This window comes from Camelina sativa, chromosome 4 (genome assembly GCF_000633955.1).
Source record: "Camelina sativa cultivar DH55 chromosome 4, Cs, whole genome shotgun sequence".
Lineage (NCBI taxonomy): Eukaryota > Viridiplantae > Streptophyta > Magnoliopsida > Brassicales > Brassicaceae > Camelina > Camelina sativa.
In genome coordinates this window covers 18,709,546-18,722,461 of record NC_025688.1, presented here as the reverse complement: position 1 = coordinate 18,722,461, position 12,916 = coordinate 18,709,546, and the positions used below count along the sequence as shown (strand labels likewise).

General features: G+C 35.1%; 3 protein-coding genes and 1 long non-coding RNA gene across 6 annotated transcripts; 3 read left to right on the top strand and 1 right to left on the bottom strand.

The window, feature by feature from the left end:
• On the top strand, positions 1,534-3,248 carry LOC109132582 (protein LITTLE ZIPPER 3). Of its 2 annotated transcripts, none has more exons than XR_002037607.1 (2): positions 1,534-1,794; positions 2,689-3,066. XR_002037607.1 is itself a non-coding variant. In XM_019244309.1 (2 exons), exon 2 carries the CDS (start codon positions 2,703-2,705, stop codon positions 2,901-2,903), a length of 201 nt encoding a protein of 66 aa, XP_019099854.1. In that variant the 5' UTR covers positions 2,079-2,280; positions 2,689-2,702; the 3' UTR covers positions 2,904-3,248. The 2 variants fall into 2 exon arrangements, 1 of the variants encoding a protein (XP_019099854.1); XM_019244309.1 differs by lacking the exon at positions 1,534-1,794 and adding an exon at positions 2,079-2,280 and having other exon boundaries at positions 2,689-3,248.
• On the top strand, positions 5,356-6,416 carry LOC104781127 (protein YIPF5 homolog). Its single transcript, XM_010505720.2, has one exon. It carries the CDS (start codon positions 5,426-5,428, stop codon positions 6,194-6,196), a length of 771 nt encoding a protein of 256 aa, XP_010504022.1. The 5' UTR covers positions 5,356-5,425; the 3' UTR covers positions 6,197-6,416.
• On the top strand, positions 7,081-10,673 carry LOC104781126 (cell division protein FtsZ homolog 2-2, chloroplastic). Of its 2 annotated transcripts, none has more exons than XM_010505719.2 (8): positions 7,081-7,348; positions 7,695-8,394; positions 8,494-8,793; positions 9,253-9,343; positions 9,726-9,850; positions 10,002-10,094; positions 10,169-10,234; positions 10,344-10,673. In XM_010505719.2, exons 2-8 carry the CDS (start codon positions 7,768-7,770, stop codon positions 10,464-10,466), a joined length of 1,425 nt encoding a protein of 474 aa, XP_010504021.1. In that variant the 5' UTR covers positions 7,081-7,348; positions 7,695-7,767; the 3' UTR covers positions 10,467-10,673. The 2 variants fall into 2 exon arrangements, with proteins under 2 accessions (XP_010504021.1, XP_010504020.1); XM_010505718.2 differs by having other exon boundaries at positions 7,082-7,348; positions 10,341-10,673.
• Positions 10,829-11,520, bottom strand: LOC104781125. Its single transcript, XR_766869.2, has 2 exons — positions 11,395-11,520; positions 10,829-11,263 (listed from the first exon to the last, which is right to left on the bottom strand). It is a non-coding gene; the product is annotated as an uncharacterized LOC104781125 (long non-coding RNA).

Sequence of the window (12,916 nt, the reverse complement as noted above, 5' to 3'; positions counted from 1 at the left end):
TTATGGAGCAAGAGAACAAAATGTTACATGACAGATATCGTTAGGCCTAGATATCGTTAGTCTGGAAAGCATTAGAAAATAAAAACTCGGTTGGATACGAGTTGGGATACATGGATCATACACATTCGATTTTTTTGGTTTAATTTAACTATTTTGAATTTTCAACTTCTTTTGGCTTGTGATAAATTAGTCCGGGTAGGCTATATAGATAAAACCAAATGTATTTAAGTATTGTATAAACTTTTACATTTCATTTTATAAATAAAACCAACACCAAATCGAATTGCCAAACTTGGGATTTGATAGCTCAGCTTGTTTAAAATAGACCCAATGAGGGTGAGATCCGACAATGCACACGCCAGCAAGAAATGAAGCTCCTCACTTTTAAAAGCATTGCCTTTGGTGTAAGTAAGTGCACCCACTTCTTTAGTTCCATTTTCAAGACACACCTACTTAATACTAATTGTGTTTTCAGTTTTGTTTAACTTCTACAATCAACATTATAACACACACAATTGCTCAAATTTATTCCGTGAAAGAAGTTCTAAAATAAGCCGTACAAGATAGATACATACACACACTGGCAAAAGTAGTTTTATTTATAACGTGAAATTTTAGTCATAACGTGAAATTTTAGTCATTTTTTTTTTTTTGCAAATACCAAAAGGAACGAGTTTTAAACGGAGTCACGTAAAGTTACGAAAAAAGACTCATAATAAATACATCCACAAACAACCACCTCACTGTTTATAAAATACTTCACGCTCTACAACACTTATGATCCATGATTATTTTTTTTGTAGGTTCTACACCACCCCCAAGTCCAAACACTCTTCTTGTTCTTCATTATTAATTTCTTTCTCTTTTTTCTCCCATCATAATTATATCAATCTTTACCTAAATAAGGAATGCTGAGACAATAACAAAAAATGACCAAAAAACAAAATTGCATTTTGATATTCCGTTATATTACGAATGTTTAACAAAAAAAAAGTTTAAGAGCAACACATGACAAAGAAAAAAATTATTTGTATTCGGAAACAATCTAAAACATAATTATGCATGGTTGGAGAGTAAGATTGAGTAAACCGGGTAATAAGAGGAGGAAAGAAGAGCACTTAAAAAAAATGGTCCAAAACGGTTGAAATTGAAATCATGAAGGATGATGGTTCGAACCAATCTTTACCATCATTGCGAATCTTTTTTTTTTAAGAGAGGTCGATGACCTTCTATAACGTAGCCTCTCACAATCCTCCTAAACATAATGACAATATTACCCTTCTTCTCTGACTGACCACTTCATTATCGTTACCGAAGTACCCTCGGTTCTAGTTCTTTTAACGAATCTTCTGTTTGGAGGATGAATACGATGAAGAGCCCATGAGGGTTGTGTGAGGGGAATTACAAATATATCCCTAAAGATCAATTTCGAAAGAAGAGCAAGCAAGCAAGTAACTCCTTTTTTTTCTTTTTTTTTTTCTCTCTTTAACTTCTTTCTCTTTAATAAATCATCATCATTCACATGACGCAATATACAACAAATCTCTTCTCTCTCTCTCTCTTCTCGCGGCCGCCATATATGCATAAACACAACACAATGCATGATTGTTGTGTCAGGAGAGAGAAGGTTCTTTCTCTCCCTCTCTCTCTCTCACTTTAGCTTTTGGGGATCTATATAACAGACAGTGTCTCACTTTGTTCTCTTTGTCCCTCTACCTTCCACACTTACACAAAACGTAGCGTCTCTCTCCTTCTTCTTCGCTAACTCTGCTTCTCAACACTCCTTCCCAAAAGGTATAACCTTTTCTTTTTCTTCTCCTCTCTCTTACTCTTACTTTGTTTCTAGAAGCTTTACGTGAGTTCTCACACCCAAAACTCGTGTACCACAAGTTGGGTTCTTATCAAAAATGCTCTGTTTGTTTCGTTCTCGTGCTTTACTATTGCTTTTGTGTTCATACGTTAAGATAATATATAGCTGTATATGTAGTAACGGCACACGTAGAACTAACGTGAAGACAAACTCATTATTCTCTTTTTTTTTTTTATATATAATAGCAAAACTTTTTTTTATCTTTTAAATTTTTCCTCAATGATGGAAAGTTTTAATCTTTATCCTTTCCTTTGAGATAGAGGCAACCGAAAGAAAAAAAAATTGTTTGATTTTTTCTTTTTCTTATATAAAGTTTGTAATCTCTACGATCATCATCTTTGTTTTGTTGCTTACTCTGTTTTTTTTTCTCGCGTTTCAAATATAATCATTACTCTTCTCTGTCCATAGAGGTTAAAAACATTTATAATTACTGCATATCATCATGATTACTTGTTTTTATTTTTATCTCTTTACTTCAATTATTTTTTCTTTCGTAGCTTTATCTTTTTTATCCTCCATACAAATTTATAATCATGCTCTTCTATCTTTGATCATTGAATTCATAAAAAGAAGGAATAGAAAAAAATAATTCACATTTTTAGGATGAAAACGAAATAAATGCGACAAATAATTTTCTCCTAATGTAATTCACATCCGACGTGTGAAGCTGCACGACCCATGTGTGTTGTAATGATTTAACATGAACAATCATCATAACACAAGCTATGGTTTTATTGATATTATCATTACTCTCTTTTTCTCTTTTGTTTTATTTCTTTCAAATTTTCATAATAATTTTGTTTTGTTTTTTCTTGTAGCAAGAAAGCAAAAAATGGAGAGGCTAAACTCGAAGCTGTATGTAGAAAACTGTTACATAATGAAAGAGAACGAGAGGCTAAGGAAGAAAGCTGAGCTTCTAAACCAAGAGAATCAACAGCTTTTGTTTCAGCTCAAACAGAAACTCTCCAAAACTAAGAACACTAATGGATCAAACAATGACAACAAATCAAGCTCTGCTTCAGGACAATCTTGATTTTAAATCAAGAAAACGTTAGAGCAAAGATCGGGAATCCGTAGGAAAAAATGAAGAAGACCCAGCCTTTTTTTTCTTTTTGGTTTTATTTTGTTTGGTGTAATGTAGGACGATAACTAGTATCCAGTTGTAGTTATTATGAAAGGAAAGATTCTGTTTTATTACAAGAAGACAGTGTCTCTCTGTTAGTCTTCTCAGTCATATTTTTTACTTTTGTTTCTATTTTCTATGTTAATTAAAGATCTTATTGTGTGGGGTTTGGGACTTTAGGATATGGTTGATTCTTGGACTAACATTAGTACCCTTTTGCTCTCTATTTATCAAATATTGTCAAGTCCATATCAATCAGTTAAATGTATTGGGGACAAGTTATTCAATTTTTGTATAGTCTTGAAACTAGAAAAAGCATTCAATATTCAATAAGATAGAATAAATCTTAACTATATCATTACACCACAAAAAAAAAAAAAATCTTTGACCATTTTCTCTAAAATAGTTGAATTGATACAAATTCAGCAAACACTAACTACTGTATATTAATTAGGATTACGTAATTTTCAATAATAGTATAATGTAGACACTACAGTGTGTTGTAGCAAGTTCAAGTCACGTGATGAAAGTTTTATCCTAACATCCTAAATTGAAATGATTTAATTATGATGCCATGTGCACCTGAACATTTTTAATTATTATGGCTCAAATAAGTTGTTGATAATATCATACTATTGGTAACATATCTATACATAAATCTTTTATCTCCAACAACAATAATACTGAGTAAGTATCAAACTAGTATAGCTCTAAGCAGTTGAGCTAAACTTGTTAATGCCCAGTTTTATGTTTATTTATTTAGGTTCAAAACTAAAAATATAGAACAAAACCTAGTCATCTAGAATTTTACACATATCAGGTTTAATATGTAAAAAACTAATTTAAAACTAGTTTTACTATTAGAGAAAGAAAAGAAAAAGAGAGCACAAGGTGAAAGGTGTCATGAGATTCAAGCGGCTCTGTGCAGCAGAGAGATGAGACAAGAGGCTTTTCATTCGGATTCTATGTGACGTCATCACCCTCCCTACTATTTTTTTTTTTTTTGGTAGAACCCTACTAATTTTATTAGTCAAAGGACTATTCATTTTTGTTTGAAAAAACTTAAACTACTAGTTCTGATCTTATTTGACTTCTGTTTTTTCTACTCCTACTCCCTTAAACATCAAATCACAGCGTTTCACATCTTCAGTAATATATCATATATATATATATATATGATATATATATTTTTTTTGCATTTCATTTGACATTTTAGTATTTGGATTTTGGACTACCATAATTGGTTTCATAAACTTTTTATATTGGCTTTTATGTTTGAGTTTAGATTTCACCATTAGGTTATTAAATCTAAGACATCATATTTTAATGGCAATTGGTTCATGTGTACAAAATCACAATACTAGCTACTAATGTTTGGTATGTTCTTCAAAATGTGTTAGAGAAAATATAACAAGAAAGATGTCGCATCATCGAACTCAAGTGTTTGTATGAAAATTTAAAATCGAGGCCAAGAAGAACCATCATGATACAATTGGCTGAAATGAATTCGAATCATCATCATCATAAATCATAGGAACAAGGCAAAACTCGAAGTCAACTTTGAAATCTTAATTTTAGAGATGTCCGTTTTATGATTACTCAAAATCTCTTTGGAAGACCATGCAAGGAAGGCATCATCATCTGACGTCAGAATTAATTATGGACCTTTGGTTTTTTTCAATTTCTACAATCATTATTATATTTTTCTCATCACTATGTTATTTTATGAACTGAGAGACCTATAAGGTAATGATATCGGACAATAATGTTATAGGCTTAGAGTTACGATGACGATGTACAAATACTACAATATCTTTGACCCTCAACAAATGCAATTACAATATTTTTGCATGTGTTCCTCTCTAACTTTGCTCTTCGTAGTAAAACAACAACTCTGACGACAACACAAAATAAAAACAAAAACAGAACAAAACTACACAATACTTTAAAGATTAGAGAAGAAATTATTACTTTGATTTCTTTTGTTGTTGGCAAGTGGCAACTTTGAATACATTTAGAAGCTAAAAAGACAACTTTGAATACATGTGTTCCGTTCCTCTCTAAAATGACTCAAAACTAAAATGGTGTTCAAAAATAAAAAAAAGTTCGCCGTTGCCGGGGATCGAACCCGGGTCACCCGCGTGACAGGTGGGAATACTTACCACTATACTACAACGACCTTGTTGCTAACATAATCAGATAATTAATTAAATCCTAAACTTAATTAATCAGTGGTTAAAGCAATATACATGGGTTATTCACTTATTGAGACAAAACCATTAATTAATGGGCTACAACAAAGCCTCTAAGGCCCAAATTACTAGAAACGTGGATAGTTTCGTCGGATCCGACTAATTTCAATTTCTCCGACCGATTCGATTGAGAAAACAGTAACATTCGAATCCCTTTTCTCAAATTCGAGATCTGAGGCGATGACAAAGGAGTTCGCAGTTCCACCGGTTGATTTCTCCGGCGGATCTACGACCGGAGCAAATTTCCAACAACGCCGAGCTCCCGCACCTCCTTTCCAACCACCACGACCTTCCTCCGCTTCATCTTCAATCCCATTCATGTCGTTTGACGCCGCATCCGCCGCCGCGTCAACGCCTGCTGGACCATTCGGTGGAACTATCGCTTCGTCTTCATCTTTCGGTGGAGGAGGCGGTTACGCTTCGTTCGAAGATGAGGAGCCTCTACTCGACGAACTCGGTATTCATCCAGATCAAATCTGGAAGAAGACTAGATCGATTCTTAACCCTTTCCGGATTAATAAGACTGTTCATAAAGATTCAGATCTCTCTGGTCCGATCTTCTTGTACCTTGCGCTTTGCCTATTTCAATTGCTAGCTGGGAAGATTCAGTTTGGTGTTATACTTGGCTGGGTCGTTGTTTCCTCTATCTTCTTGTACATTGTCTTCAATATGCTTGCTGGTCGAAATGGGAATCTTAATCTTCATACTTGTACGAGCTTAGTTGGTTACTCTTTGCTTCCCGTTGTGATGTTGTCTGCGGTGTCGTTGTTTGTCCCACAAGGTGCAGGTCCGGTTAGGTTTGTGATCGCTGCGGCGTTTGTGTTGTGGGCTACTAGGGCTTGCTCTAATCTTGTGGTTTCTCTTGCTGACGGTGGAGAAGAGCACCGTGGTTTGATTTCTTACGCCTGTTTCTTGATCTATACTTTGTTTTCTCTTCTCGTTATCTTTTGATTCGTTGCTTTCGTAATATTGATAGATTTGTTTAACATATCGGTGCCATTACCATGTAGCTTAATGTTGAAATCTTACAAGTGTTTGTGGTGAAATAGCTGAGACATTGTAAAGGTTTTTTTGATAACTTTAGAGGAAGTTACTGTTGAAATATTTTATGTTCTGTTCATCCTTCTGTAGTTCTCTTTGACAGCTTCTTGCCATGAATTGTTCTTTTGAATTGGTCATGGTGATGCTTAAGAATGAGCATACATGTGTTAAACTAATGCAGTTTTAGTGTAGGTTTTTGGAAAAGTTTATACTGCTTCTGGTTTGATGAAAGGCCCATTTGGGTTTTGGGAAGAAAGTCAGAACATGTCTTATTTATTATACATTTAGCACTTAGTCTTAACTTTGTTCAAAAAAAAAAAAAAATTACTTCAACTACGATGATATACAAGTGTGAGGGAAGTGTGAGTAGTTTGGTTTGACATTGTTCTATAGGTGAGAGAAACTATTAGAGATCAACTTTTCATCATCGGCGCAATTTCTATAGCAATTGGAGAAAGATAAGAGTGTGTTGGCTCGAATATGATGTTAAGGTTTCAGGGTGAAGTACGGTGGTGAAATTTGGACTGCTCATGAAACGATGTAATGAGAGAGTTTTGGCTGAACTCCTTAGATTGTTTCAACATAATTAATTTCTAAGTTGTTGAGAACACAACAGTTACGAGTTCTGATTTGACTCGAATCGAACTTACGCCAAACATAAAGAAATAAGGCCGGAAAGATAAAACGGGCTTTAAGAGAGAGAACTTTAGGTCCACATATCTGTAAAACCTTAAATTTTTCTTATTTTGTCTTCATCCTCTTCCCGTCGGGGTCGGCCAACGTTTTCCTCACTTGCCAACTGATTGACTCAACAGATGAATTTGTTTACTGAAAGTCTGAAACAGATTAGGAACAAAATCAATTGACATAAAAAAAGTAAAACAAAAAATTTACAGCGGAATCAAATTCGTAATCCCTACTATGTGATTGAGAAAGAAGATTCCAAAGCCCCAGAAAACACCAAAAAACCCTCCCATTGTAGTTTCCAACTTTTTCTTCTTTGTAAGCTCTCCAAAATCAGATTTTTCAAAATTCTTATGCTGCTGCTGCTACTACTCGAAGGTTCTCTTGCTCTCTTTCCATTGTTACATGTTTAATTTTCTATTCGTTTACTGTCTTACAAAATTTTTGGAATTCTCGCCATCTTCAATTTCGTGATTTTGTGATACTGTGCGCAAATTGTTATCTTTCTGATTCAAAAATTGATGCTTTTTAAAAATTGAAGCACTACTGATTTCACATTTTGTTCTAGATGAAAAGGTTGTGAATGACTTGATCTTTGTAATCGCTTAATCTCTAAATTGTTCATTTATAATATAAACTTGATCCAGATGCAAATGGGTTTCGATTATACTACTAACACTTAATTTAAGGACTTAAAAAGGTTGACTTCTTGTCTCTTGAACAGGTCTCTGTTAGCATAAACCGGCCGTTCTATTGGACTTTTGGACAGAAAGATTGGTTGGTTCTGTGGTCTCAACATGGCAGCTTATGTTTCTCCCTGTTTGACTCCTCCGGATTCTCGGGTTCTCACTGTTCTTAGAAAAAGTGTATTACCGGAGAGTCATCTAAACACCAGGGGGCCTGGTTGCTTAAGAATGACTGAAGGTAAGAGAAACCGTGTAGTCGTTGCTGCTGCTCATAAATCAGAGTCTTTTTCAATCAGGAACTCTTTGAATTCTCATAGTCCTAGCCATTTCCAAAGCCAAGATTCGTTCTTGAATCTCCACCCTGAGATATCAATGCTCAATCCAAGAAAAGAAGTTACTACCAGTGGACCCATCACTGAGGATTCTGATGAGTTATCTACTCCAAACACTTACAATGAGGCCCGGATTAAAGTTATAGGCGTTGGAGGTGGTGGTTCAAACGCTGTGAATCGTATGATTGAGAGTGAGATGGTTGGTGTTGAGTTTTGGATTGTGAATACTGATATTCAAGCAATGAGGATGTCACCTGTTTTCCCAGACAATAGGTTACAGATTGGGAAAGAGTTGACTAGGGGTTTAGGTGCTGGTGGGAATCCAGAGATTGGAATGAATGCTGCCACTGAAAGCAAAACAGCTATTGAAGAAGCTCTTTATGGTTCGGATATGGTTTTTGTCACTGTATGTCTATCACTTTTTACTTTTTCTTACTGTAAGATCAGATCTTTAAGTTCACTGCTTGAGGATTAGCTAGCTAAACACTTTTTGTTATTTTGATAGGCTGGAATGGGTGGTGGAACTGGCACGGGAGGGGCTCCTATAATTGCAGGGGTTGCAAAAGCTATGGGTATCTTGACGGTTGGTATTGTCACTACGCCTTTCTCTTTTGAGGGACGGAGAAGAGCAGTCCAGGCTCAGGAAGGGATTGCAGCCCTCAGAGAGAATGTTGACACTCTCATTGTTATTCCAAACGACAAGTTACTCGCAGCAGTTTCTCAGTCTACTCCAGTCACAGAAGCATTTAATCTGGCAGATGATATACTTCGTCAAGGAGTCCGTGGAATATCGGATATTATTACGGTATGGCTTTTTAATTTGGTGAATTGTCATAAATACCACTAAAATAGTTTTTTATTCCAAAAATACCACTATTTAATTTTTTTTTCAAAAATACCACTAAAATGTAATTTTTTTCTAAAAATACCACATAATTGAATTAAATTTCTAATACTAAAAACTAATTCCTAAATTCTAAATACTAAATAAACCCTACCCCTAAAAACTATACCCTAAAACTAAATGTGTCAACCCAAACCTAAAAAAAAAAAATTCTACATCCTTAAAAATCAATATTTTGTGTTTGTGGTAATTTTGGGAAAAAAAAATTTTGTGGTAATTTTGGAAAAAAAAACAAAAAGTGGTATTTTTGAGAAAAAAACTATTTTTAGTGGTATTTGAAGGAATTTCTCTTTTAATTTTATATGTTCCCTTTGGCATCCTTGTTTGTATAAATGTCTAACAGCTGACATTGCATTGCAGATTCCTGGATTGGTCAATGTGGATTTTGCTGATGTGAGGGCTATCATGGCAAATGCAGGTTCTTCATTGATGGGAATAGGAACTGCAACTGGTAAGGGTAGAGTGGTCTTTAGATTTTGAAGCTTTTTTTTGTTGATAGGCTCTATTTGCTGCAGCCTGAGGGTTACTTAGCAACAAAGGGAAATTTTGGTTACAAGGCAGGTTAAAGAACCCCATGACTAGTATAGGTGACGCTATTTCCATATGTACTATAGATGTAGCTGAGTAGATTAATTACAGATTTGGTATGCCTTAACCGTGACAAAGGAACCAGTCTAATAATGTTTGGTATACTGAAAATTACGTAATGACAGTCCACACCATATGTGCATTGTGATATATTCAGGGAAATCCTAAAACTTGAACTATTTTGGTGCAATGTTTTGGTTGCATCATCATGTTCACTCTTTCATGCTAAACTGTCATTCGAGCAGGAAAGACACGAGCAAGAGATGCTGCATTAAACGCGATACAATCACCTTTGTTAGATATTGGCATTGAAAGAGCCACTGGAATTGTTTGGAACATAACCGGTGGGAGTGACTTAACACTATTCGAGGTTCTTTCTCCCTCTCTACGTTTCAAGTCCATGTCCTGTCCTAGATATCCCTTTGGTTTCTTCCGTGGAAAAATTTCAGAACACAGCTGCAATCCCATGTTATTTATGATACTGTGATGCTTATTTTGAATCTTGGGGAAACGATTTGCAGGTAAATGCTGCTGCAGAAGTGATTTACGACCTCGTTGATCCAACAGCCAACCTTATATTTGGTGCTGTGGTAGATCCATCCTATAGTGGTCAAGTAAGTATTCTTCATTCTTGAAATTTTGATCTAACTTATAATCTCTGAGATACCAAACTCTTTCTTGCTGTCAGATAAGTATTACTCTAATAGCAACCGGCTTCAAACGCCAAGAAGAAGGGGAAGGGAGGCCACTTCAGGTATATTCACTTGTCTTCCTCTTCCTCTTGACACACAACGTACTTGATTCTTACATCAAATCTTACAAGAATTCGATTGTGATATTTCTTAACTCTGAAATTACAGAAGACACAAGCGGATGCATCAATGGGAGTAACAAGACGTCCTTCTTCATCTTTCGCTGAAGGCAGCTCGATAGAGATCCCAGAGTTCTTGAAAAAGAAAGGTCGCTCTCGCTATCCTCGCCTCTAGACCCACTTTTGATCACTTTATACGTATGTGGGTTAGTAAGTTGCCTGTCTGGTGATTCTTTAATAGGTGTTAGAAATGTTTTTATTGTTGTTTATATAAAAATAACAATAATGTGTACTATATCTCGGTCTTTGTCACACTTGTTTCAAGAGTTTACCTTGTAGTATATTTGCAATTGGATAAATGGATAAAAGTTTCAAATGTCTACTTTGCTTTGTACATACTCCATCATATTTCATGACCCCTTTGATTTTTTCTTTTCTCATTTTGGTCTTCCATGTGTAATTATGTATATATGAATGTTTGATTCACATAAACAGATAAATTAAAAGAGAAAACCATATTAGATCAAACAAGAATACTCATGCAAAAGTCAAATATGATAATCCAAACAAATACTGATTTATTATAGTGCTAGAGGATGATGAGAACAGACACCCATTTTACATGAAGCACTTTAAGTAATAGAGTAGGGTAGAGGAGAGGAGTAAAGTAAAAATGGAGAAAAAACAAGAAAAAAAAAAAGGTAATCTGGAGCTAGAATTGTTGAAACTTAGGAAACCATAGTGAAAGGTAAGTGTCTTGCGAGTGGATGGCTGGTGTCGATGAGGGGGTCGAACGTGACTGTGATAATTCATATTAATCGGGAACCTACACGAGAGGAGGTCTTCTTGGAGCTCGTTTAGCTCTTTTACAAACCATTTTATATATCCCTGTAAGCGTAGCATGACGACTTGCCCTTGGAGCAGCTCCACATGCTATGGAGGGAAATGCGCCCGTCCCCGTCCGTTCCTCACCTTTTAACACAACACACATATACAACAAGTTATAATTTAAATAGATATTTTCTTGAAATAGTAGTAGTTAATTAGTAGATTAAATTTTAATGTGACAAGAGAAAATTATCGAGAAACGAGAAGAGACTGACCTAGGTGACGGAATCGAGCCTCTGTGACAGAAACCTGAAAAGATAGACATAGAAATATATGAAGTAGAGTTAGAAGAAGAAAAGCTAGTGTTGTTTTCTTCATTGTCATTTGTATTCCTCTCTCACTTGTCGACTACAAATGTATATATAGAGAGAGTTTGGAAAGCAAACAAAAATCAAACGTATGGTGGATATATAAGTCTTTGAAGTGTCAAACTACGTCAACTTGTTATCTTCTATAGAAAACGACGCGGTTTTGTAGAAAAAAAAATGTAGGTTATAAACACTTCACTAAAGTTCCGTCTTATGAACCTAGCTGTGTAAGAGCAAGTTTACTGGGGGTTCATATAAGGAGAGTTCTTAAATTTTTTATGAATTAATTGTGTACTGTTTGGAATATAAGAACCCATGATCTCTTAGATAAAATTTTCTCTTTTATTGGTAGGTTCTTATTTTGGGTCTCTTATTTTTGAAAATATTGTATTTTAAAATTTTAAAATTTTAAATAGAATAGTAGTGGTATAAATGTGTAAACATTTAAGATTTTATAAAATTAAAGAAATATTCCATTTTTATTAATTTTCAAACATACAAAACATAATAAAACATTAATACATGGTACAACAGAAGTGCAATTTATAAATGGAGAGAATGATTAATTTTAATACTAATTAGCTCTAAATTTTGCCCAAATATTCTCAACCAAATCATTTTGCAAGCACTTATTTTTTTCCTTATCACGAACATCCTTTCGATTCTTGAGCATAGTAGCGACACATGAAGGCCTGGGTGTTGGAAGTGTGTAGTCAACTTCTGAAGCTCTACTTGACTCCATTTGTGTGAATTCAGTTTGATCAAACAGAGAGTACCCATCTCGTTCGTCCTCTACTATCATATTGTGCAGTATGATACACGCTCTCATTATTTTCCCAATCTTTACTATATCCCAAATAAGTGCCGGGTTTTTGACTATGGCAAATCGAGCCTGCAAAACTCCAAAAGCACGCTCTACATCTTTACGCACAGCTTCTTGTTGTCTTGCAAATAAAGCGTCTTTTGGAGTTTGTGGCAGTGGAATAGATTGGATAAAAGTAGACCATTTTGGATAAATACCATCTGTCAGATAGTAAGCCAATTTATACTCATGTCCGTTGACACTGTATTTAACTTTAGGAGCTCGACCATGCAAAATATCATCAAAGACTGGACATCGGTCAAGAATATTGATATCGTTTAATGTACCTGGTAGTCCAAAGAAAGCATGCCAGATCCAGAGATCATACGAAGCCACCGCCTCTAAAACGATTGTGGGCTTTCCAGATCCGCGGGTGTATTGACCTTTCCATGCGGTGGGACAATTCTTCCACTCCCAATGCATACAATCGATGCTTCCTATCATGCCGGGAAATCCGCGATACTCGCCAATGTCGAGTAGTCTTTGAAGATCTGCTTGTGTGGGTCTTCTCAAGTACCCATCTCCAAATAAATTTACGACTGAATCTGTAAACTTTTCCAAGCATAT